The following is a 26998-nucleotide window of genomic DNA, read 5'->3' on the forward strand; positions in this document are numbered from 1 at the left end:
TTCACATTGTCACCAAGTAACACTTCACTCAGATGATCTTAACAACTGGCATTAAGTTGCTTAGAGACCCCCAAACCATGCCTTAGGCACCCAGTGCAGATCTTTCTAAGCAACCTAAGAACTAAATTTTGCACAAGTTGCAGCCTCTGAACCAGATGCAAGTATGGCCCCACATGCAATGCATTGCAGTAGTAACTGTGAGATTAGTAATCAATGGACCACTGTAACAAGGCCACCCTTGTACTGAAGTTGCTGCCCCAACCAAAGTTGGCCATGGGTGCTCTAAGACAGCAAGGTCAGGTGGGCCTCTAGGCCCCCAAACTACACACCTGCTCCTTCTGAAGAATTGTAATCTCATCCAGAACTGGTACACAACCCAATTCCTAGACTTTGGAACCACCTATCCATGGAGTCTCCATTTTGTCAGGATTCAGCTGCAGTAGCCCTCATCCAATCCACAATTGCCTCCAGACACCATTTCCATACATGCATTGCCTCTGCTGATTTACAGAACAATGGAGCTAGTGACACCTTGTCCAAAATTTCCTAATGATTTTAACAGCCTGCAGATGAATTTTGAGAAGGCCTGAGGTACAGTCACCCAATACTACTATTTGGAAAAGCCTGGTTTGGGTTGTAACCACCATAAACCACTGCCCCCAACTCATGGAGATGGCCCAGGAGGATAACATGACCTACCATATCAAAGCAGAATCAACAGAGTCCTACTCCTTATCCCACCTGAAAAACATAATCTATCAGCACAACCAAGGCCAATTCTCTCACCAAATGAGGCGTGGACCCAAAGTGGGTTTGCTACTCAGTATAGACAGAAACTGGCAACTGTTAGAGACCTCACTGCTTAGTGTGCACTTCACTGCAGCATAAAATAACAGAGGTCCTTGGTGAATTGGACCTATGAGTCTTCTGCAACTTTTCACCACCAACAGTGGTCAGCCAGCTGACTCTGGGAAGCTCACAAGTAGGCCATGAAGGTAAAAGTATATTTTATATAATAAGAAACAACATTGATGGGCTTAAAAGTTGTCTTGTGCTTAAGCACTCCATTTCACCAAAAGGGATCACTAGTATTCTCAAAGCACTGGGCAGTTAAGCAGCCATGCACATAGCCTACTTCTGCTCAGGTACATTTCTGGATCAGGACTTAGAACAGAAATGCTACTGCAGTGGTGGGAAACATCCTGCTCTTGGACCCAATTAGGCTTGCCAGGCGATGCCATTTGGTTCACAAGTCACACCACCTGCCTGATGTTATGTGTGATGCCTACTTGCCACATATGGCTCACAGCAGGCAGGGGAGACGAGGATCCAGCCCACCAGCCAGCTCCAGTTCCCAACCCCTTTTCTACTTTCCACCTATCCTTTTCATTCTCGACACTTAGCAAAAGGTAGGATTTCAAGAGACTATTTTGAGTGTCCCACACAAATGAAAGGTGGGTGGGGACAAATGACAATCTTCAGCTTAACTCCTGCGAAACGTGTTACGAAACCCCTCACCCTTCCTCTTTAATGAAGAAATTAAAAAGTTATCACTGGATATTTATGGCGACATTTCAACATAAAACATGAATGCCTTATTAAAAAAGGAGCATGGTTTATAAGTTAGTGCCAATATTCTCTGCAACAAAGATAATTTAACAGCTTTGTGGCAGCTCATTTGCATGATAATAAAAGCATTAGAAGGAAAACCAATTTAAGTCGATTTATAAATTGCAAATAAAAGTTATTTTTATTACACTACTTGAAGAAGTGAAGTATCTGGCCTTTGGCACTATATCCTATAACTGGCTCACTGGTGAGCTATCTCATTAAAACTTAGATCTTGCCAGTAGCGCCCTCTGTGCAATCAATTGCAGTTCACGCTGCTCAGTCTGAACAAATACTAATAAAAAAAAAGTATTGGCATAATAATAAAAAAGCTGTCAAGTGGCTTGACTGTTTTTAAAATGTTTTTTGATGGGAAATCAGAACTTTGATTTCCAGACTAAAAATCGTGCTTAAGGATACAACTCTAGAAACACGTACAGAGAACTGTGTCTAAATAAATCCACATACATTCTCACAGCTGATAAGAGACACAATATTTCAATAATTCATGGCACAGGAGAGGAAGACTGAATTTTGGTTTCATGGTTGTTCCTCATCAAGGCGTTTTGTTACTCATTATACAGTTTAGGACAAGGTCACATGTTTATTTGTCCACTCATCACCTGCGTCATGTCAAAGTGAAGTATCATAAACAAATCACAAGTCAGTTAGACACAATACTTTCTACAGATTTGGTGTAAAAGGTGTTCCACGTGGCAGTTTTCACAGCTTATCAGCCATCAAGCATTAAGCAACCATGTGATGAGAGATTAAATGATGTACATACACATGTGAGCTAGACCTTAGTTTTAACATTTTATCAGGACTGCAAAACAGAGTAGGAAGAGAGCATGGCAAGTTATTGCCCCTTACCTCTCCAAATTTCTTCAGCCACTCATCTTTCAAAAAGGATGCCACAGCACAGCGCTCCCTTCCTGCCCTGCAGAGCACATGGAAAGAAAACACTCGATCCCACTTAACAGGATGTGAGCTGAATGGTTAAGCTTACTGGTCCCACAGCACTAAGACTGGAGATAAGTCTCTACTGATGCTTTTTACTATTAAGTAGCAAGGAGAGGTTCGTCTCCCATCTTAGTGCTGTCATGTGAGGAAATCCCTTATCTCTGATCTGAGCACTTAACGCTAATAGAGATAGGTGCAGAAATCTGTCATATGACTGATGGGTGGCCATGGATTGCCCCAAATGGTCTCACAGACTAAATTCAGAAGCCTGGTGGGTTCAATTAGGCCCATGGGGCAGAGGGTCCTCTCTGCTAGCTTAACCAAAGGCTGGAGGGTAAGGGAATGGAGAACAACCCCCCCCCCCCGAGATCTGTAAGCTACTGGCTCATGTGACAGGAAGAAGTCAGCATTTGGTTGACTAGCACAAATTATTGTTATACACCACAACCACTGTACATTCATCTTCGTGGAAATGACTACAGCAAAAATTCATGTGCTCTTCTTAACTCATATGCTATGAGACTGATAGATGGTTGATTTGTGTGTGTGTCTTAAAAAGCAGCACCAAGTTATATGTGAATTTTGCTTCAGAGGCTAGGACCCAAACCAATGGCTTCAAGTTACAAGCAAGAAGATTCCGACTAAACATCAGGAAGAGCTTTCTGATGGCAAGAGCTGTTTGGCAGTGGAATGGACTCCGTCCGAAGATGGTAGACTCCTTCCTTGGAGGTTTTTAAGCAGAGGTTGGAGGGCCATCTGCCATGGATGCTTTAGTTGAGATTCCTGCATTGCAGAGGGCTGGAGTAGATGACCCTTAGAGTCTTGTTCTTAAAGACTGTTTGACAGAAGTTTTAGCTAACTAATCTATGAATTTTATAGGCTATTAAAGGCACAGGAGCAGGGCTAGAAGTTGGCGACCCCAACAGCCAGCTTCACTGTGCTCAGTAAGCACTTTAAGCTGATTCTTGGGGTAGAGGTGGATGGATGTTTGGCAGTCTCTGCTATGGCAGCTTGAACTCTCAAGCCCAGTGGCAGACATGAGCCTTTCCAGGCAGCCTCCTTTGGTCTGCACTTGGTCAGGCTCTGACCTACTTCGTTTCCAAAATGAAATGGCATCATGCACCATCAAGTGGTTAGTGAGGCTTGGTTGTGAGTTTTGTGGGAGTTAAGAGTGCAGCTGTGTTTTATACTCTTTACCTTTAAGCCAAGAGCGAGGAATCTGCAATCCTACAGGCGATTTGGACTCAGGCAGGATTAGGAATGATGAGAGGTTCACAAGTTTCCCATGTTTGTCTTAGGTGTATTATGTTACAATTGCAAGTAATTGCTTAATATAAAATACATTAACTTTTAAGCAGCTTTAAAAGTTTAGCATCTCCAAACATTAAAATTTTTTTGGTTTTATTTGAAAATGCCCAAACACAGATACCACACGAATTATATTTACAGTATAAACCACATGTGATTAATTTAAGGGGAGAAGGGGAACATGGCCTGCTTCAAACAGCTCCAACATTATAGATAAAACATTTTCTGTGCAAGGCAATACAGCAGTAGCTTGTTTCTAATAAAGAGCTCCCCCATTCTGCCTTGTAGGCAGATTTTTTTGATACATACAAAATGGCTCTATTCAGATATCAATCAAACCATGTTTAAGGAAGCTTAGATAAGGTTTGCCACCATGTTCAAACCACAGTTTGTTACAGGAGCAGGCAAATCAATAAAGTGGGTTTGTGCTAATTATGGTTTGGCATGCTTTCTGGTTAGACCATTTATAATAATGGCTTTTACTTCACCTCCAGAGCAGCTAACATGGGAATGCTAAGCAGATGGACTATAGAACAACACAACTCCACACTAGAAATTTCTATATTGTGTAGTGCTATCAAACCATGGTTTGGCATGTCTGAATTGGGCCACTGAAAGTTGATCAAAACATCAGTTCTTAGACTAGAAGAACTGTTAAATAACTGTGTCTGAAATACTTAAAAGGCATCTATTCAAAGGGAAGAATTCTTCCCTTTTGCAGTGCTTGGCATTCTGAATATTACAGTATAGAATTGGCTGTTCAGATGATGTGTGCCTTAAGTTTGTGTCCATTGAGTTTTAGAATGCATGTGGCAAACACATTCTATGCTACCACAATGACAGTGAAGGTTTAGAAAGCTATCTGCATTAATTCAGCCTTTCATGCAGGAGAAAGCAATGATTTAAAAGTTTGGTTCCTTCCCACAACACTCTGATTTAACATGACTAGAGAAAAGGCCATCGCAATGGGAATAATAAAATGAACTAGTCCTTAAAAGAAATTCTGATGTATGCTTCATTGGAAGTTAGTTCCACTGAGCTCAAGAGGGCTTTCTCTGAAATAAGCGAACACAGGATTGCAGCAACTAAAGTGTTTCCCCTGCTTCCAAAACAAATGCAGTAGAAAATCTACACTCTGAGGGATATTCTTGCTTCTCCTTGGCAAGCAGATGCAAAGGGCACAGTCTAGCTTTGCAGGTTTAGATGTCACTATACATTTTTTCTCTATTATTTACAGACAGCACTAGGTCTTTCTTTATCACACCAATTTGTCTAATAAGAAACCATACCATAAAACTGGCATTTCTGTTGCTGATGGGTAATCGCGTGTCCTTACGGTGTACTATGTCAGCCCATGTACTCCTCACAGTACACCCACACATTACGTTTCAGCATGTGCTCAACCCCAAACCAGCAAGTACATGGGTCTGGCTAAAACGAATCTATGAAAAATGCAGCCTGGGTCTGCACAGCAGGGCTCCAACAGGCAGCAGCAAGCAGGGTCATCTCTTTCAAGGGAAGAAGGGTCACTTTCGGGTAAAAAGGCCATTTCATGTATTTCCTACTGGACTGTAAAGAACCCATTACACGCTCAGGCAAGAAGTGCTTCCAACTCAAGTAGCAAACAGGACTTTTCCCGTATGCTTCCACCAGGTAAAGTATACAGCGATAAAGGCAAAGGGAACCATGGATTTTCTCTGTGAGATGTACGGAAGTGCATCTACGCACTTTCATATCCTAGATACACGCCAAGGTCAGCAGTTAGAGAGTAGTTAAAAAGCAATTGACAGCAAAAAAACCATTGTGCTGTACCTGTCAATTCTGCCCCTGTTTCAGTCCAAGAATGTGTTAGGAATTACATCAAAGAAGCAAAGCTCTAGTGCGCAGTTCCTCAGTTTCCCACCTTTCTTTCTAAAGAATCTCGAATAAACTTTAGTGTGCATTGGTAGAGGAAAGAGTCCTTGTTCTTCGGTTTGCAAATATTCAAGTGGCTGACATCTACAGGAATGAGTTCTCCTATGCCTAAATCTGGAAAAAAAACCAAAAGTCAGCACCAATGAATGTCAAGGAAAAGACACAAATGATACACAGCAGCACCCATCTTGTGATACTGGTGGAGATGCACTTTCCCATTTGCTATGTGGGGACAACCAGTCACGCTTCTATCGTGTGTGCCAACAATTATCTATGGATCAGAGCTAAGCAAAAATTTTGAGGGAGCAAATAATTTACCTTGGAACCAGGTTTTAAATGGTGCAGGCTTGTAAGTTAGGTCTTCCATTAAAAGAATAAAAGCCCTGGGGCAGGAAGAGTACCTTAAAATGTATGTTAGTCACAGTAATCCATGCGTTAGGCACAGAAGGTACTGTGAGCAAGCTTCTGTCATTGACTCTGCTCATTTTGATCCAGAGCAGACCCCAATGTACAGTTAGCAGAGTAAAGCACAAACATGTTGCAGGATTCCCAATAATAGACCAGAGGCAAATTCATCCAGCAGAGTTTCTTACTGAAGGCAAATGAGCATGTCGGTCACAAATTCATACATCTTCAGGATCGGCACACTCCATAAGAAATCCAGTTGCAGCAGACTTAACTTAAACTTACAGTAAGACTAAAATCTTAACACTTAGCATACTATATACAGAATACCACACTAGAAGGAAAGAGAGACAGAAAGTGAAACTCAGGCTCCTTCTGGCCTATTATTATAGGCCTTGATGTAAAGAGATAATAGAACCAGTTTAAACCAGCTGTTCAGCTTCTCTGAAGGAATAACCCAAACATCAGGAACCTCCTGCCTGTTTCCAGGCAGAATAGAAACTTGCTTGTTAGCTAGAAACTTCCAGCTTGCACCAGCTTGGATCACACAGAGCAGAACCCTCTTGAATTAATTAGAATAGGAAAGATCTCTACACTTTAATCCAATACTTTCTGTACCAAAAAAATGCAAATCTGACAGCTTCATATAGTCTTGGGGGTTTCTCTTGTCATTTCAGTTTTAGCCGTTGGGGTAGGGGGAGTTTTCCAGTTGCAAAGATTCAACCTTTTAAAACTTAGCCACATCCCTACCCTGCACCAAAACTCTGCAATACACCTCAGCCCATGAGCACAGTAAAATTCTCCCCACTTGCGCTCCCTAGCAACTGATATTCTGAGACTTACTGCCTGAGATACCGGAAACAACACATTAACTATCATCAATAGCAGCCACTGATACCTCTATTCCTATTATGGATGGCTCCTGTAATTTAATTACAGTTAAATTAATTAATTAAGTACAGCGATACCTCGGAAGTTGAACGGAATCCGTTCCGAAAGTCCATTTGACTTCCAAAACGTTCGGAAATCAAGTCGCAGCTTCCAATTGGCTTCAGGAAGCTCCTGCAGCCAATCAGAAGCCGCGGAAGCCCAACTGGATGTTCGGGTTCCAAAGAACATTTGCAAACTGGAACACTCACTTCCGAGTTTGCAGCATTGGGGAGCCAAAACGTTTGACTTGCAAGGCATTTGGGATCCAAGGTACGACTGTACTTAACTTTTAATACACAATGCATGGAAACTGTGGGCTCCAACCTTTTTACTGTGCTACTGAAAGTGTTCATATAAATTTATGCCCACAGCACTTTAACTGCAAGCAACGTGTAATGAGCAAGAGAGGAAGAAGTTGGGAGAAGGGTTTCTGAGGGTGGCTGATCCAGCCTTATACCAGAAAGACGTCAATCATTAATTTATCTGCAACACTGGTTTTTTATACCACTTTTTCTATCTGCATCCATTTCTGGATGTTTCTATCACAGAACTCGCATGGCTATATCTTGCCAGATCAATATGTTTTTAAAAAGGGAATGCTGATAATATCACACCTGCAGATTCTACTGGTACTACATGCAGGCTCAGAACTCTGCTGACTCGCGTTGGCATTGTTTCTGCAAAACTCAATACAGGAAGTTTCTTATCCTTGGCAAATGACAGAAAGTCATCGTTCAGTACTTTAAGGTCAGGAGAATCTAGGGGAACAAGAAAGAAAATTAAATGCATATTTCTGATTGTGTTTGCATGCAGCATTTTCCTATGAAAGGTGCACTTGGAATAACTAGATTTGAGTTCAGACAGGAACATCTGCTGTCAAGCCCTGCTTCTGAGGGATTAGTATTAGCATGGCACATGCAAGCAACACAGTCTTAGACAGCGTGCCATCTACAGATCACTGTACAGTTCCCTTTCGCTTTTCAGTCAGATTTGCAATATCCATATTCTCTCTGTGTTGTGAACTCTTTCCACTGAACTTTCTTCAAGAAGGCTTCAGGGCCTTGAGCAGTTGTCCTTTCACTGAAGTTTTACTTTTATTGTTACTTTATAGTTGCCTAAATGGTTTTAATTTATTGTTAGCTGCTTTGAGCTCAACTGAGGAAATGCGGGGAATAAGCACCACAAATAAATACATTCCTGAGCGAGGTAAAAACAATGCAAATGGTTTGTGAGCATGCAAACACTCTAAATATTAAATTACTGCAACCAAAGCATACCTTTGCTGAGTTCCTTAACGCCCACAGAGGGGAAAAGCAGAAATCTAACAGTTTTTGAGTATTCAGCCAACCTGGAGCCGTGATGCGGAACGCTATAAAACACAATTCCCTGGGTGTTGTTTACAATGGCATCCATATCAGAGTCCTTGGAAGCATCCAGAAGCATCTTCTTGACTAGGAGACCTGACAAGAAAATATATTTATAAAGTAGGACCAATGCAAGAATGATGCTTAAATTAATGTACAAAACATCCTATCCTATTTCTCCTTCATCTGTTAGATGTGCTCCTTGAAGATGAAAATGCAGAAAAGCACTAATACATTATGCCAGTTAGGGAGGAGCAATGTAATCTTATTATTGTTAATGCCAGCTAGCAATGGTTTTTTGTTGCCGTGTTTTATTTATTTTTTAAAAAACCCTCTCATTCCTATTTTCAAATAAAAATGGGGGGGGGGCACTTGCTCCTTTTTAGTGAAGTTTTACTTTTACCTCAAAGGTTTGTTAGCCAACCATAACTATCATCCTGGTATACTCATTATGTCAGAGAAAAGATGTGTATAGCTAAAAACCACTGGTTTTTTGCATTTCCATCAATGTAACATGTATTGCCTATTTAAACTTTCTACATGTTGATGACTTGATCGTCGCCAGAACAATCTCTTCAAATAAAGGTTAAAGACAAGGTGCAGCCACTGCAAAGGTGCAGCCTATGGCAACATCCCATGTGAGGATAGCACAGCCAACCCAGGACACCATGACCAATCAGCCAGCATTATTACACTGACAACAGTCGCCACACGTAGGAAAGCACACATATTATTATTATTATTAATTAAATTTGTATACCGCCCTATACCCACAGGTCTTTTATAAAGAGATTGCAGTTGACAGGCAAAATGGTGAGCTAAAGTAACTATTGGCAGGTAATGTCAAGGAAGATGTATATTCAAATGATTGTATGCCAATGCAGAGACATGATGTCAGCACATGGCATATTGGGAGCATATCCATCCTAGCAGGGCTCAGCAGATCAATTCCTCATCTGGGGTCCCCGCTAGCTGCCATTTTGGCTCTCTGAGGGAGACACGACTAGTCTCCCTTTTACAAGCAGGCACACCCAGTGGCAATGATATAATGGACTGAGAGCTAAATGGATTCTGAGTCCCGATCAGTACCCAGTGAGTGCTTGAATCCTACCCATAACATCACTGTTACTAGGTAACCCCACTCACAAGCATGAGGGTGAAATACAAGGCTGGCAGCTGCAGCAGTCCCACCAGAGCCCCAAGTAAGGGAGTGGTCAGTGCTGGGAGACCACTATGCCATTCTGCCCACAACCCACCCCCCACCCTAAAACCCATGGAACTAGGCCTGCCAACCTACCGTATTTTTCGCTCTATAACACGCACCTGACCATAACACGCACGTAGTTTTTAGAGGAGGAAAACAAGAAAAAAATATTCTAAACAAAACAGTGGATGTATGATTTTTGTGGTTCATGCTGTGGCCACAGACATGTGATCTGACGGTGAGTTTGGGGTAGCCCAATGCAAAAATCCTGAGGATCCATGTGGGTCCATGCTTTGTAACCACGTTTTTGCCCCATTGCGGCCCCATGAAACAGTGGGTGCGTGTGTGTTTTTTGTGCAGGCTGTAGCCATGGACATGCTATGTGATCTGATGGTGAATTTGGGGTGACCCAGTGCAAAAATCCTGAGGATCCATGTGGATCCGTGCTTTGTAACCACGTTTTAAGTGGGGAGGGAAGGAAAAGCACTCAAGGGACAAGGAGCACACGTGGGGGGGTGTGGAGAAGGGTGCTGCTAATAATGCAGGAGAGGCTCCTCTCCGGCTTTGCTCCTTTAGAACAAGCAGGCTCTGCATCTCTCCCTCCTCCCCAGCAAGGAAACCACGATAGTAACCACTCTGAGACAAATCAAGAAAAAGTGCGACCAACACTCTCCCCCAACAAGCACAGTGAGGTCAACACACACACACGCACACAGAGAGAGAGAGAGAGAGAGAGAACTGGCCCTAAAGTTGCAGGGCGCTGGAAGTCGCAGGGGCGCTGGGGGAGTGAATGGGAAGCAAGAGAAGGAGAACGATCCCTCACACACACACACACAGACACACAGAGTGTCAATTCTAAAGTCGCAGGGGCGCTGGGGGAGTGAATGGGAAGCAAGAGGAAAAGGAGCCCTCACACACAGAGAGACACACAGTGTGGATTCTAAAATCGCAGGAAGAGTGAATGGGAAGCAAATCACACACAGAGAGACACACAGAGTGTGGATTCTAACGTGGGGAGAGTGAAGGGGAAGCAAGAGGAGAAGCAGCCCTCACGCACACACAGACACACAGAGTGTGGATTCTAACGTCGGGAGACACGCTGCCGTCAGCTGTTTTGCGGGCTTCCCAGCGAGGGAGGAGAAGAGGACAGGCTGCTGGAAAGCCTAGAGGGGCAAGCAGGCAGACACGCTGCCCTCAGATGTTTTGCTGGCTTCCCAGCGAGGGAGGAGAGGAGAACAGGCTGCTGGAAAGCCATAGAGGGGCAAGCAGGCAGACACGCTGCCCTCAGCTGTTTTGCTGGCTTCCCAGCGAGGGAGGAGAGGAGAACAGGCTGCTGGAAAGCCTAGAGGGGCAAGCAGGCAGACACGCTGCCCTCAGATGTTTTGCTGGCTTCCCAGCGAGGGAGGAGAGGAGAACAGGCTGCTGGAAAGCCTAGAGGGGCAAGCAGGCAGACACGCTGCCCTCAGATGTTTTGCTGGCTTCCCAGCGAGGGAGGAGAGGAGAACAGGCTGCTGGAAAGCCTAGAGGGGCAAGCAGGCAGACACGCTGCCATCAGCTGTTTTGCGGGCTTCCCAGCGAGGGAGGAGAGGAGAACAGGCTGCTGGAAAGCCTAGAGGGGCAAGCAGGCAGACACGCTGCGCTCCTCTGCCTGCATTCGCTCCATAACACGCACACACATTTCCCTTTGTCTTTTAGGGGAAAGAAACTGCGTGTTATGGTCCGAAAAATACGGTAGTTATCCATTTTTACAGATGAGACAATCGGGTCCAAAACTGAAATTTGACGAATGGCACAGGAAAAAGCCTCCACTGTCTGAGCACCAACCACATGTATATCAGGAAAATTGCTGTTGGCCCTCCAGTTCATGATACCACGTCCTGTGGCAGTTCTTGCGAAACATATATAGTCTTTCATGGTCCTCAAAGAGAAGCAATCTTTTTACACCAAGTTAACATTATGGATGGACATGTCAGCCTATTTCTGGTTCATGCCATCTTTGTAAAGTATCTATCTATGAATAGGTATTTAAATACCTATTTTTGAAAGTAATTTCTCACAGAACATGCACTCCTATATATATTTTATCACGCATTTCTAAATATGTTTTATCCTAAAAATGCACATTTTTAAAAGAACATTGCAAAATTGGGGGAAATGTGAAATCTGAAGCATAATTATAACATAGTTTAGGGTGATGTGGATCAGGTCAGTTCACAAAGGTCAAATTCCTCAAGTACCCCTAGTTAACATGGTTGAAATACATGAAATTGCAGAACAGTGTAATTTAAAGAAAAAATTAAATAAGGATTCAATGGACTTGCCTCCCATGCTGTGTGACAGCCATACAAGAGGTCTATCTCCAACACCAGCAGCTCGCAGTTTCTTGAGAAGCTCAGTGCTCTTGTAGGAAAGAGACTCCCTGCAAATCAAGGAGAGAGAACCAAGTAGCAGATGCAAAGGCAGTGGCTTTTAAACCCTGTTCTGGGAAACACTGGACAGCCAAGGAAGCTTGCAAGGGCTCCTCAATCAGGTCAGTACTGGTGAGCAAGCTTTACTGAGAAACAACTTCTGCACCACCTACAGTCATGGGAGAGGGTTGGGTGTTTTCTAGGCCAAGCAGGGCAATACTGAGACCCAAAAGGTTTGGCCAGGTCCCACCTGGTTTTCATGGGTGCCCTAGAACATGCCTCAGGATGTTCTGCAGTACATCGGGGTCCTTTGGCAGATGCACAAATAGCTGGTGTGGAAAAGGTTTACTGAGAATAGTACGTTTCAAAACCACTGCAGTTATTAAAAAGCAAAAATAGATTCAATGCATTCCAGTTAGGTTGGGCATGCTGACTGCAAGCAGCTACTTAATGCCCCTTTCCAATCAGCATGGATGCTAAAGAGATTTTGGGTGCAATTCTGCACACAGCTGAGGCTGTTAAAATCCCACTGAGGTCTATGGGATTTATGCAGCCTAGCTGTGTGCAGGATTGCAGCCAGAGTTGACCCAAATATTCAATTAGGCCTTTTTAGTTAAAACTTCAAGAAATCTATGGGGACTTGTTCCAAAGCAGAAGAGCACACTAAATTCTAGAATTCAGCAGGGTCCTTAGATGTCGTCTCAAGGGTCCTTGGCAGCATTACAGATTCATTTCTTAAAAGCTGGCATGCTTATAAATAGCAATGCAAACTTTCCAGAACTGCTTGTGAATTTATACCGACAGTTCACCTTAGTCTTAAGGTCACGGGATTTGCTGTGCATGCAGTTATGATTAGAATTATTATTATTTTTTGCAGATTTCGCCAAAGCTGGTGTTTTAAAACCGTCAAGGACAATCAAAACTGGGTTTAGAGTAACTGTGCCTCCTGTGGCACTTGAGGGAGGGGGCACAGCTCAGTGACAGAGGACAGACTGTGCACACAGAAGGACTCAGGCTCAGACCCTTGGCATTTCTGGTTTAAAAAACTATCTCAGGGAGCAAGCCATTACAGAGTTGCTGATCCCTGGAATAGAGAACCCCAAGCAAAATGGATCGCATGACTGGGTATAAGGCAGCTTCATACGTGCCAAAGGATGGCCCAGCCAATTCTGCGAAACTGGAGCTTACAAAACACGATCAATTGTTTTGATCAGATGCAAATGTGGATTTAGGCTGCTTAAAACTGTCACCATCATTAGTTCCTAAACAATACAAGATGCTTTACAAAGCAGAAATGGAAATCGCCATGTCTGCCTCGGTATAATCACACAGTTTCTACTTCCCACCCCATTTGTGTGCCCTCCATTTTTTACCTGTAGCTGTCCACGGGACATTTTGCTCTCCAGTCACTCAGATGTGTATCATACTCCACAGATATAATTCTAAGTGACGGGCAGTCAGATGCCAACCATGTCTACATTGAGAATACAGGAAAACAAGACGGAATATTGGATTCACAAAAGTTATTGGGTTTCAGGCACTGAAATCAAAACTAGTCATCTTTTTTCAAGACAGACAGTGAATTGGAAAACTAAAGTATGGTTATAGAGCATGTTGTTTTGAAACTGAAGCTTCTTTCTGAAGTAGCTTGCTAGACGTCTTATAATCTGAACTCATTTTTCTTTTAAAAAACTTTAATTCAGTGTTAGCATACAAGGTATCCCCACCAAAGTACACCCCCCCCCAAAAAAAAACCTGTGTAGGCATTTTCACTCCAGGCCACAGCACTGTTGTCATTCTGGATGGTTGGTTAGTTATATGTGTCGCTAAATCTTTGCATGGGCACCTCTCAGGTGGGCGCCACTGCCATTATAAGAGAACAAGGGAAGCTTTCATGGGGAGTTCTGCCACTTCTTTACATAGAAAAATAGCACTGCCCATACCTTTGGCCAACACTCTGTATAATCGTCTTCCATATCCACTTCCTTCTCAGCAGCAGGCTGCTCTATGTCCTGTTGCCGCCATGTTTTAAATGCTGCTCCCAAAAGACCATGAACGAAAAGGACATCAGCTTTAATGGGCTCACTGGTAGTGGAAATAAGAAGTTGCAAAAGGGAGTATGCATTACTAGAAGCCGGCATCCAAAGAACTGCTACCAAATCACACGTACTGGTTAGTGTTTTGGACTAACAGCTGGGAAACAGCGGTTCAAATCTCCACACAGTCATGAAGCTTACAGTCACTCTTAACCTAACCTACCTCACAGAGCTGTTCTGAAGGTAAAATGGGCAGAAGCAAAATGTATTTTGGGGCCCTCAGTGGGGCCTTATGGTTGACACAGTTGCAATGCTGTAGCAATAGAAAAGGCCATAATGGAAGAATTCTCCCATTATAATCTAGAGAAGGGATGAATAACCTTTTACAGCTGGAGGACTGCATTCCTTTCTGGGCAACCTTCTGAGGGCCACATGCTAAAGCAGAGTAGCAAATGTGAATTTTACCTTTGTACAGTCAGCTAGTTTCTACACACATTGACGGAGCCCTACAGATTCTAGGCTTAGGAGACACTTCTTTGGAGCCACCTGGTATTTTGATTAGCCACCCTACTACTCCTATCTTCACCCCTCACCCTCCATAGTACACAATCCCAGACCGATTTTAAGTGTTGTGAAGCTTCTTTGCCCCTCCTGGGTTCACTTTTCCCCCTCCTCTGCCTTTTTATTCAAAAGTCTTCTTCTGTGCCATTCTTTCAGCCTCTGGGCTCCCTGTCACTTGCTTCTCTACAGCCTACACTTCCGAAAGCTGCACCAGATTATATAGCTCTACATTGCTCCCCAAAACAGTAAGCACTTGGTCCTTGGAACCAGAAGGGCAAATCCAGAAAATGTTAGCTAAGGTGACAAACTCCTGATCTTAGTGAGATTTACATATATGGTTAAGACTGTGTCTAATCTTCCTGAGTTTAAGGAAATTTAGGAATACCGTATTTTTCGCCCCATAAGACGCACTTTTTCCCCTCCAAAAATGAAGGGGAAATCGGGGTGCGTCTTATGGGGCGAATGCCTGCAAGCCTCGCGCGCCCGGCAGGAGGTCGCACCGGGTGCGCGAGGCTTGGGGCGGCAGCCTGTCGCCCGAAGCACGGGGAGCCCTCTGGAGGGCTCCCCCTGCTTCGTGCGAGTGTCTGCAAGCCTCGCGCACCCGGCAGGAGGTCCCACCGGGTGCGCGAGGCTTGGGGCGGCAGCGGACTGCTTGCGCGCACCTAGAAGCTTGGGGCGTGCTGAGGTCAGCGCGCCCCAAGCTTCTGCATGCCGGCAAGCAGTCCGCTGCCGCCCCAAGCCTCCCACACCCGGCAGGAGGTCCCGCCGGGTGCGCAAGGCTTGGGGCGGCAGCGGACTGCTTGCCGGCATGCAGAAGCTTGGGGCGCGCTGAGGTCAGCACGCCCCAAGCTTCTAGGTGCGCGCAAGCAGTCCGCTGCCGCCCCAAGCCTCCCACACCCGGCAGGAGGTCCTGCCGGTTGCGGGAGGCTTGGGGCGGCAGCGGACTGCTTGCCGGCATGCAGAAGCTTGGGGCGCGCTGACCTCAGCACGCCCCAAGCTTCTAGGTGCGCGCAAGCAGTCCGCTGCCGCCCCAAGCCTTGCGCACCCAGCGGGACCTCCTGCCGGGTGCGGGAGGCTTGGGGCAGCAGCGGACTGCTTGCCGGCATGCAGAAGCTTGGGGCGCGCTGAGCTCCGCACGCCCCAAGCTCCTGGTGTAGCGCAGCGCACCTGGGGGGGAAATAAAATTTTTTTCCTTTATTTCCCCCCCTAAAATCTAGGTGCGTCTTATGGGCCGGTGCGTCTTATGGGGCGAAAAATACGGTGCCTAAAGTTTCTCTGTACTGGAGCCTACTACTAAACCATTGCATTGCAGCACCTCTCTTTTCAATGAGACAAAGGAACTTTGTAACAACTGCAGGATGTATTCTACTAGGGGGAACATTTTCTGTCCCAAGATGGAGTAATACAGAACAATTTGGGCTGCAATCCTATATCCACTTCCTCTGGGGAAATCTGCCCTGAACTCAATGGGATTTGATTCCAAGTACAGTGGTGCCCCGCAAGACGAATGCCTCGCAAGACGGAAAACCTGCTAGGTGAAAGGGTTTTCCGTTTTTGAGCTGCTTCGCTAGACGATTTTCCCTATGGGCTTGCTTTGCAAGACGAAAACGTCTTGCGAGTGTTCCTCCCCCCCGCTTCCCCCCTTTTTCTAAGCCGCTAATCCGCTAATAGCCTTTTAGCCGCTAAGCCTTTAATAGCCGCTAATCCGCTAATAGCGCTAATCCGCTAATAGGGTTGCTTCGCAAGACGAAAAAACCGCTAGACGAAGAGACTCTCGGAACGGATTAATTTCATCTTGCGAGGCACCACTGTATATGATTCCAAGTAAGTGCATAGGATATGCACTCACACTAATATGTTTAGAGTTCTTTCTCACTCTATCCACCACTAAGTACTGTCCACCATCAGAGAAGCTATGAGGAATAAATGGTACGGGCAGGGTTGGCCCAAGACATTTTTGCACCGGAGGTGAACCATAAAATGGTGTTGATCCATCTGGAAAGAAGGATGAGTGAAGATCTACAACAGGAACAAGTGGGAAACAAATATATACATTGGGAACAAGGGTGGGAGGAGACCAGCAGCTCTTCCTATTTGTCAAGAGGCCACTGTAGAGGCAGCCTTGAAGAGGCAGGTCTGGCTTCCAAGGAGAGCACTGCAGCTGTTACTGCCACCACAGCAGCAGCCGTAGGCAAGGCATTCTTTGGAGGCTGGATGTGATGCTCCTGTGGATCCTGCCATCTGAGGCGGTTTCCTCATCTTGCCTCACAGGTGGGCTGGCCCTGGGTACAAGGTAGTCATAAAGGCAGACATATTTTTTCCTAAGCCTTTCCAAAGCAGTGTTGTACATGTGCATGCCTGTTGCAAGGGTACATGAGGTAGGGTCAAATGGAATAGCTGCACGGCAAAGTTCTCCAGAGACAATTTCTCTTAGGTACCTTTCATACATGCCAATGTTCACCTAAAAGCCATCATGTAGGGAGCAAGCATTTATGATCTGGCCCTGCGAGGAATCTATCCACAGAGAAACGGGTGAACTTTAGAATGGAGAGGCTTATTGCGAGTAATGAAGTGGCAGTAGTGGAGGGAGGAGGCAGTATATAGAAGCTCTCTCCTTACTTGGTTCGATATTGTGGGTGCAAAAGATATACTCCTTCTGGATACTTCTCCTGCACCGTTTCCCTGTCTAGGTTGGCCAAGGCTCTTGCTGCATGGGAGGATTCCATGACACGTGGAGACTTCATCATATGAGCAAGTACAGAAACCCAACCTAGGATTGAATCAAGCAAGCATATGTATCATCACCTGTCACTGACCAAAAGGGCAATCCATTTATTAAACATTTTAAAAGGGAAACAAGTGCTGCTACTGTAAAGTAGGAAACACACACAAAAACACACACAGTGATTTTTGCAGTATGTTCTTTGACAGTTTCCATCACGGTGATAACATTCCTGGTGTCTAAAAGATAAAATTATGATGCTCTGCTGGATATTGTTTCTCAAGTTCATCATTTAAAGGTGCAATGCAGGTGTTCTTATAAGAAAAAGTTCAATATGTCAAAGATTAATTGTGGTCAGTCTATATGTGCAACGGAAATCACAAAGTAAGTTTATTTTTCTGGACTCAACAAGAGCAGTCTGCGAGAGGGGTTGCCTGTTCAAATATTTCCCTATTTTAAAACCTCTCCTTGCACTTTTAGAACTAGCATATCAGGGGAAATGGCCCAGCCTAGCCTTCCTCCAATATGCTACTTGTCTGCTTGCAGGGGAGCATTTGAACAAGCAGCCTTCTACCTGACACAGCCCACTGATGAAAATGCCTTACCAGTTGCAGTTCTTAAATCTTTTTATTTTATTTTATTTTATTATTTCATATCCACATTTGATAAGAATGTAGGGAACTGCCCTACTTCTGGAATCACTGCAGTATTGGCACATGGAGGGACCACCACCCTTTTCTAAACATCCATTTAATATGCAGTTCTCAGAATGAGAATGCATCAGATATTCAACAGATGAGAATGGATAATCGGCTGACTGTATAAAATAGGCTTAAAGTGTTAAATAATAGAAGGAAACATGTCGCCTACATTAGTAGGCTATACTTATGCATAATTATGCTCTTCCATTAAGGTTCATTCATAATCCAGCAATGAATTCCTTTCACCTCAGACCACTTGGCACATTATCTCAGACTACAGTCCTCTGCCCACTTACCTGGAGGCAAGCCCCACTGAACCCAACAGAATAAAAAGCATCTGCTACTATTTTAAAGAAAACGCTACAGGGTCCCGTTTCTTTCATTGTTAATTCTCCATTTTTCAGAGACCATAAGCTTTGCTATTACCTGCACGAAATATAGATGAATGAAGCTGTTCATTAAGTGCCATGTTCCCAATTATGTGAATGATGCTCCTCTGTATTTTGGGGGAATCCTTGCGGATTTGGTATAGTTTTTGCAGCAGCTGAAGCCCCCCACTTGCTTCAATTTCATCACAATGACTAGGAATCTGAAATTAGGCAGGAAGTACTATCATGACTATCTTTAGCTGGCAAATAGTTTGTGACATGTTTTGTCTTCCATCCAGATAGAAATCAATATAGAAATTGTATCTAGGGAACAGGCATTTATTTGCAGAGGCTTAAGAAGGTGGTGGTGTTGCTACAGAATTACCTTGGAATGATGCACTAAGGCTTGTAAGCAGAAGAGTTCCACAGCCTTTGAAGGAACAGTACTGAGACTTTCACAATAAGGAAGCCCATTTCCACCAAAACACCATAAGCCCCCCTGGAAAAAAAAATATATATTCAGGAATGTATTTCAATTCAGTTCAAAAAAGAGAAGTCAACATTAAAAGCTTTCCTTACATCTAGGTTTGTAAAATTTGCATTTAAGGATTAGGCCATCTTGGTAACTTGACGGGGCAAATGGAAGAGAGGTCCAACTTCCAGCCTCCATAAGATGTACTGGCTAATGCTTCCTGTTTATGGTAGCTAGGACTAGTTAGCAAGATAGCAAAACAGGCAGGCCAGCAACACTGCAGAGCTTTCCTGCTATTAAGATTACCTCCCAAACTATTAAACTATTTAACATGGAAATGAATTTTTGATTATTTTTTTCTTTAAAAAATAATCACCAGCCTTTATGCTATCCTGACTTTGTTTCTCAAGACAAAATATATATATATCCTTAAGAATGTTACTGTGTGTGACAGGAGTCACCCAACGAGATGGATTCAAGGAATTTCCATTCCTAGAACATATTAAGAGCTGGAAATAATAGTGAGAAGAAAAAAGGCAAGCTAGCACAGAATGGTACATAAAATTTAAGAACTTACTGGCAGACAGAGTGTTTTTTTAATGGTTTCACACATTAACTGGTAGAGAGATTAGGTAAACACAGATATCAGGATAAAATTGTTCTGTCAAGCCTCTTCCACCTTCATTGGTAACTCAGAGCATGCGTTGTTCCATTTTTGTCAAAATATTTAGAGTTAGGAACACACCTTTCGTGCAGCGATGGTCTGGCTGCTTTCTCTTAAAGCCAGTGATGTAAAATATTGTACACATGGGTCAAGATCTGTCTGAGGTAAAGCTGCCAGCAACAGCAGAAGTTCATCTTCTGAATAACAAGCCTGTAATGTAAACCAAAAACACCTGTTAACATCTCCCACAACAGCAGGCACCAGGAAATTATGTAAAAACACTGAACCGTGTGAAATGACCAGTTCACATCAGAAAAATGTAGTGCCTAACTGCTCTTGAAGTTACTGCCCTAGATGCCATAGGTCTTAGATATCTTGGAAACTGCTTCCATATGTTTCATCTTGCCCTCCATAATATGAACAGCAAGGGCCACCTAACAATAACAGCAATTTGAACTGACTTCCAGATGTGGTACAAGGATGAGGATTTCTCTAGATGTTTCTGCTCACTGCTAGCTCTAAGCCAAGGCTAGTTTAGGGAGACACGTCCCAGCCTGCCTGGAAGAGCAGTCTGTCATGTAGTTCAGTTTTGCAAAGTATAACTGTTTCCAGGACAGTTTGCAGACCCCAGTCTGAGCATCCAATAGTTGCCACTCCTCACCTTCTGCACTCATTCCAATTAATCTTTTATGTCACTGTGTTTTGTCCTTCGATCTTTCCCTTTCCTGCTATGGGCTGGATTCAACTGACTGCTCCTACTAACTAAGGCCTGAACAACTGAGCTTCCCCTTCCCCCTGCACACCTCTCAAGCTCCCCAAATTGGCTTGGGAGGGGAGAACTCCCAGAACAGCACTCCAGAGGACAAGAGGGGAGATTGTTCCATCATGCAAGCAGCAATGTTCGTACTAACGGAGCAACCTCCTTTGTCATACATTGAATTCCTCCCTGTTTGCCTACAGACTTCAGTTCATTTCTGTATCCCTGCCTCTACACTCCCAGGGATGGCATGACCTGACATATCCCTGATCTCATCTCCTCCCTCTGTTCATTCCAGGCTGCACCATGACTCTGCCCCTTAAATCTAAGCCCTGATCTTGAAGTCACCATCAGCCATAGGGACTGGATAATGAAAGATACCTTCCTTAATTTAGGAAATGTCAAACCAACTCTTAAGATATCAAAATATTGTTAATCCACATAGATGAAAATGTAAATCAGTTATTATGTTAGACCAGCTATATGGGTCGACTCCTAGACACTAGATTTCAAAATACTTCTATGAAAAATGGTGAAGTTGGGATTTCATAATACGTACATCTTTTTGTTTTGGTAAAAGATGGGGTAGCAGGAAAAACCGCAGGTCAACATCTTTACTGCGAGCTAAACCAATAGTAGTTCTCTGATCACTTGCTTGGGCAGCTGTCCTGTACTGATAATCTGTATTAGAACAAATAGAGTTAGGACTTAAACAAACTTGAAATATTTGCCTTTGTTTATAAAGTTTTGTAAAGTCCATGCAAGTAAGCAAGCAATACAAATTTGCAATTAATAAATGCAAGTGAGGACATGTGGTAATTCACAATGTATGGAGGAACAGAAAAGGGAGAGACTTTCCATCCTTCTGTTTGGAAAGGACTGTATGCACTAAGGTGTTGAACACATATAGGATAAAAAAATAATAATCAATTTTTCAGGGTGGTGGTAGGGAATAGCTGCAGCACTGATTTGAAACCCTAGTGTCCACATTTCGTTTTTTTAAACTTAGCTTGTCTGTTTATAAATTTATACACCAGGTGCTCACATGAACGTTGATATAATCCTTAAAGCATTGGACTTCAATGGGTAGGCTGTAGAGCCAAGTCAAAAACTGGATATTCAGTGCTAGTTTTTTTCTAAGCAGATGGCAGACAACTAAAAATGTTCCTCTTCTTTTATATTTTTTAAAATGAAAATACAAATCACAGTTATTTAGTGTATTTATATTCTACCTTTTCCCCCAAGGAACTCAAGGTGGTATATATGGTTATCCCCACCACCACCACCACCATTTAATCCCCAAAACAATGCTGCAAGTTGGTTAGGCTGAGAGGCAGTGACGGACCCAAGGTCACCTAGTGAGCTTCATAACCAAGTAGGGATTTGGGTAATGCCTCTAGGTTGTTCATATTGTTGCACAACCATATTTGTTTGTTTAAGATTTCAAGAGCAAGATAGAGATTGATAAAATAAACAGCAGACAGAAGGATAAAGGATGATAGGTCTGGTAAATAATTCAGAAGTTGATCCCATGTTGAAGGCTGAGATTAAACAGGATGCCAAATATGAAAATGCTGCAGTGATTCTCCAGTATATAGGAAATGTATCCAATGCACACCCACTAGTGTGAGCATAACCCAAGTTAAATATTTACAAAATATGTACAAGTTAAGGTAAAGGTAAAGGTACCCCTGCCTGTACGGGCCAGTCGTGTCCGACTCTAGGGTTGTGCGCCCATCTCACTTAAGAGGCCGGGGGCCAGCGCTGTCCGGAGACACATCCGGGCCACGTGGCCAGCGTGACGAAGCTGCTCTGGCGAGCCTGCACCAGCGCAGCACACGGAAACGCTGTTTACCTTCCCGCTATAAAGTGTTAGGATATTTCCATTCCACCTTAAAAGGGAGCAGGATGTTTGTGTCACAGCCTGCGTATTTCCTGTTTTCACAGGATGTTTCTGTTGTGTCTTTGCTTTCGTTTCTCTCTGTGTCCAGAGACACTGATGCAGGCAGTCATGTCTTTCCTTGTTCTGATCAACGCTGAATAAAACTTGTAAATAATGCTCTCCTGAGTGCGACTTTTGCTGTGCATTATCTGCTGATAGAGTGTGCATGAGCTCTGGAATGTGGCAAGATATTTCAGGAAACTCATGTCACTAATTGCTGATACTGCGTGTCTACGGGAGATCGATGGATCGTCCGGCAGACGGCTTGGGGCCATGATGGACTTTGTCTCCCTGGCAGTATCCCAACATAAAGCGGTACCTATTTATCTACTTGCACTTAGGGGTGCTTTCGAACTGCTAGGTTGGCAGGCGCTGGGACTGAGCAATGGGAGCGCACCCCGCCGCGGAGATTCGAACCGCCGACCTGACGATCGGCAAGTCCTAGGCACTGAGGTTTTACCCACAGCGCCACCCGCGTCCCAATGTACAAGTTAAATATGTATTTTAAAAAACAAAATACTGAGATGCTCTCCTGCACAAATCTCCTTCACAGGAGAACTTTATCTTAGATTGTATTCCTATCCCTTAGCCTGAGGGCTCTTTCCACAGTAATAACTGTGATTTAAGGGCCACAAGTTAAAACACTAGCTTTCATAACAGAATACCTTACCATGCCAGTAGCGATTGGACGCTAATTCCTGCACAGCTTGTAATCGGACCATTTTATCTTCTGACTGGCTTCTTTTCACAAGGAGCCACAAGGCACACTCATGCTCATCTGCGTCAAAAGTACTGAAGCGTTCTTTACTCAAAAAATAAAATAAAAATCAAATGATTGCAGTTGTTCATTAAACTTTGCATTATCAGCAGAAAATGAAGATAACTTCTTCCAGAAGTGACATTTTAAAGCATATTATACAACAGATGGAATCATTATTTCTACAATAGTATAATTATTATATATTTATTTGAACTGTGCCTTGCCCCCCTGACAGGGACTCAAGGCAGTTTACCAATAAAAATAAAAACAGTGCACAGAAATAAGCTGAAAGTGCAGCAGGGCAGAAGAAACAGTTATGTTTGATGTATACTGATAAAACCATTATTGTGTAATTAATTATGCTCTGCATATAAGCTGTGCTTAAAAGTTTTCTAAGTGCAATATTCCGTACAACAATCCTGTTCAGCATGTCAGTATTATCATCTGCATCTTGCTGTGATATAGTGGCTTGTGTTAAACCACCTAGTGAGTTGATGCCAGAGCTGCGACTGAAACTGGGACCTTTCTGGTTCACAGCTTTGCCATTATGTAGCTCTAAACCTGTTACCTTAAAATATAGTTATTCAGAGGCAGGCAGACCTAGCTGAGCTAGGGCAGAACTGAAAACACTCAATAAGCACTCTACAGAACAGGAAAGCAAGGATCTGGGTTTGGAGCGAATGATGTAGGCAGAGCTAACAGGCAAGGCAGTAAGGAGGCTGGGCTTTATGCCTTCACCATCATGATTGTCTTGTGAACTAGACAGGGCATTTCAATGCACACTGTCAGAGGCAAAGAGCATAGTTAAATAGCTAAACCTAGGAATAACACTCTTAAGATATAGTAGATTTAATCAAACCTACCATCAAATGGTCTTCGGAAAATTCTAGCATTTGTTTCTAGTATTTTCCTTGCTGCTCTGTGAAGTTCTTTTCTCACTTGGTAAGTAATCCCTATTAAAAAACAACAAAAGTGCAGTTTTAGTTAGGGTCATACAATACATAAAGGCTGCTGTCATATTAAGCACATTTCTTATAGAGATAATGTCCTATTACAAACTCTCCCTCCCACACACATATTTCTTTGCGCTCCAATTATGACAAAACCTGCCAACCAGGAAAAACTGTACAATGGCACCAGGTGTATAGTGCTGCAGGCCAAGCAATGGCTGGTTCCCAGGTATAACTGAGGATTAATGGGGCTTGGCTGCTTGCCCTGGCTTCTAGGAATGAATGTTCGTAACATCAGCAGCACTCTTAAGAGCTCTGCACATAGACTAAGAAAACTTCCAGTCAGAAGATGCATTTCTTCAGCCTAGGCAAAATCCTGGTGCTTGTGAAGTAAATTTTGCTACTAATCTCAGCACTGCAGTACTCTTTATTAAACACAGAATTCATGTTATTTCCCCCCTCTTTGTTCTCTACATTATTTCTTGAATAACATAAAAGCCCAATGGTCTCTTACCTTGATATTCACTGGGATCTAAAGAAACTGTTTGTAAATAAATGTAGGACTTCAGTTTTTCTTGCTGTACCACTTGGGTATCAAAAGAGAACAACTTCCTTAAAGCCAGAACTTCATATATAGCAAAGATGCAACCACTTTAAAAAGAAAGATATCATTTAAGTATTAATACAAAAATTCAAAAATGACTTTTCTTAAGATGCAAATTGGAAGCATGTGTATGTATGGTTCTCTGAATTTTGAACATGATGGGCTGGTTCAGGCATACAGATCTGGTCCAATAAACCATGGTTTATCAGCCCAGGAAGAAGCTGTTGCCCATTCACTCCCTCCTCACCTCTCCCTGTTGTGCCCAGCTTTAGCAAAGTTAATTTGGTTTCTTAAACAAGTGTCCCTGTGACATTCAAATCCAGTAACTCAGATCATGGTTAGGAAAGGCCTGACCAGTGAACCATGCAGATGTGCAGCAGGCAGATTCATCTTGTGACATCCTAGCAGTTCTTTTACAGCAGTCTGGGAACTTTAGATGGATCATCTCCAACACAAATTTTAAAATATAGAAGACAAGATATCTGTTGTCAGCAATGAAGCCTGGAGCAGTACAAAAGAGGGCAAACTACCACCAAACCCACCACTTCCCCCTGCTTATTCCCAAGTCTGAGCAGACTTTGATTGAAGCAGTAACGTAAGTTCCTTTGGCAATAGGATTCACAGTATTCAGCTGCCAAACACGGAGGCAAAGGAACAGTCACAAGGTTGAAGTACTTTGCACATGCCACTCAACTGCACAGTGAGTGTTCAATGCTTTTCACTGGAGTAAGCAACACACAGCTGACCTACTCCTAAAATGAGTATTAAAAGTGCAAGTTTGATTAATTTTTTAATGTCCATTTTGAACCTAGGAAGGTAAAAAATGCTAATGGCTAAGAAGCAAAGTGAAAAGTCAACAGGAAGTCTAAATCAATTGTTTTTCACACTTTTAAGATTAGAAGGTACAATTTCCAAACAATGAATTACATGCAATATTCGACAATAATTTATCTCTTTAAAAAACTACATCTCCAGCATTGTATATTTGCTCATATTTTACTTCTGAAGTGGCCTTCATTGCTAAGTTGCCCAAGCCTATTTCACACATATTTTTAGATGAGGCTGAGATTCATAGTGTTTCTCACATGTTGGGGAACATCTGATGTGCCACAAGTAAGCATCTGCTCACACAGTGGGGTTCCTCTCCTCTCCCCTCATAGCCCTCCAGTCTACCCCAGCAATTTGCTCTGGAGGGTCAAGGACTGGAGGGGAAGAAGAAAAACTAGAGGTCCTGTGACGCAACCATACTTCCATACCACAAGTGTGTGAACATCATGCAAACAGATGAAAAATTAATACAAAAGTTTATTGACATTACAGTGGTACCTCGAGTTACAAACGCTTCAGGTTACAAATGCTTCAGGTTACAAACTCCGCTAACCTTGGAAGAGCTACCTCAAGTTGAGAACTTTGCCCCAGGATGAGAACAGAAATCGTGTGCCGGTGGCGCAGTGGCAGCAAGAGGCCCCATTAGCGAAAGCACGCCTCTAGTTAAGAACAGTTTCAGGTTAAGAACGGACCTCCGAAACAAATTAAATTTGTATTTAGAGGTACCACTGTATTTTCCGGAGATACAGATACACACACACATATATCTACATTCATTTTTAATTCAAAGTTAACTATTTGGATGTTTGCACATTCAAACTTACCCTAGAATAAGTGAGCCAGTTAATTTTGCAATTTTCCCTTAAAAGTAAAATTAAAAAAAAGTGTCACTGTATATGCAAAAAAGCAGGTTTTAAAATATTGAGTTATTCATCACATCATAAACAGTAATAAGATGGATCGAGCCTTACAGTGCAATCCCAACTAGGTCTACTCAGAAATAGGTCCTACTGAATTCACTTGGGGTAACTCCCAGGTAAGTGGAGTTAAGTACGGCTAATTTAGGCTGCAGTCTTAGGCCCCAAGTCAATGTGAAAAGTTATGAACCAAGAGCAACTAACTTTCTCTGGCTCCAACCTAATGTAGATATAAGAACAGTGTTAAAGCTGCAGCTCTCATGATTATGTTTTACAATTGGCCTTAGATTGTGTTCTGTTATGATTCTGTATGAAACCATATTTTGCTTCTTCATGTTTAATAAATAAAACAAAAAGTTAAAAAATAAAGCTGCAATCTTACACATTTCTCTGAAGGGTAAGTCACAATGAGGTTTGTACAAATCCTACAATCTTTGGCAGCTTTGCTTGGCAATAAAGCTCAAAGAACTCAATGAGACTTACTTCCACATAAACATGCATAGGATCTGGCTGGTAAAGTCATTTTTGTTTCCATTAGCAGAAGCAACTTCATTGCTTTTTATACAGACATGCCCCTTCTATCATCATTCTGATAAGTTTAAAATTACTAAT

General features: G+C 43.1%; 1 protein-coding gene across 6 annotated transcripts in view; it reads right to left on the reverse strand.

Moving 5' to 3' along the window:
- Positions 1-1723: 1723 nt before the first annotated feature.
- The window catches only part of SERAC1 (serine active site containing 1), a 28561-nt gene continuing 3286 nt past the window's right edge, over positions 1724-26998 (reverse strand). For 2 of the 6 annotated variants that reach the window (XM_083496449.1, XM_083496448.1), the window contains exons 3-17: positions 26294-26330; positions 24552-24688; positions 23951-24040; positions 22998-23129; positions 20945-21066; positions 19710-19838; positions 18878-18991; positions 18551-18713; positions 17321-17471; positions 14048-14189; positions 13478-13578; positions 12018-12115; positions 8406-8588; positions 7743-7886; positions 3956-5907 (exon numbers count right to left, since the gene is read on the reverse strand). In XM_083496449.1, coding sequence (XP_083352575.1) covers positions 5771-5907; positions 7743-7886; positions 8406-8588; positions 12018-12115; positions 13478-13578; positions 14048-14189; positions 17321-17471; positions 18551-18713; positions 18878-18991; positions 19710-19838; positions 20945-21066; positions 22998-23129; positions 23951-24040; positions 24552-24688; positions 26294-26330 — 1880 coding nt within the window. In that variant the 3' untranslated portion in view covers positions 3956-5770. Of the gene's footprint in view, positions 2549-3955; positions 5908-7742; positions 7887-8405; positions 8589-12017; positions 12116-13477; positions 13579-14047; positions 14190-17320; positions 17472-18550; positions 18714-18877; positions 18992-19709; positions 19839-20944; positions 21067-22997; positions 23130-23950; positions 24041-24551; positions 24689-26293; positions 26331-26998 lie in introns of those variants that run through there. The other 4 variants (XM_083496450.1, XM_083496451.1, XR_014524378.1 and 1 more) reach the window with 3 other exon arrangements.

The sequence above is a fragment of the Podarcis liolepis genome (assembly GCF_965112155.1).
Source record: "Podarcis liolepis genome assembly, chromosome: 3".
NCBI lineage: Eukaryota > Metazoa > Chordata > Lepidosauria > Squamata > Lacertidae > Podarcis > Podarcis liolepis.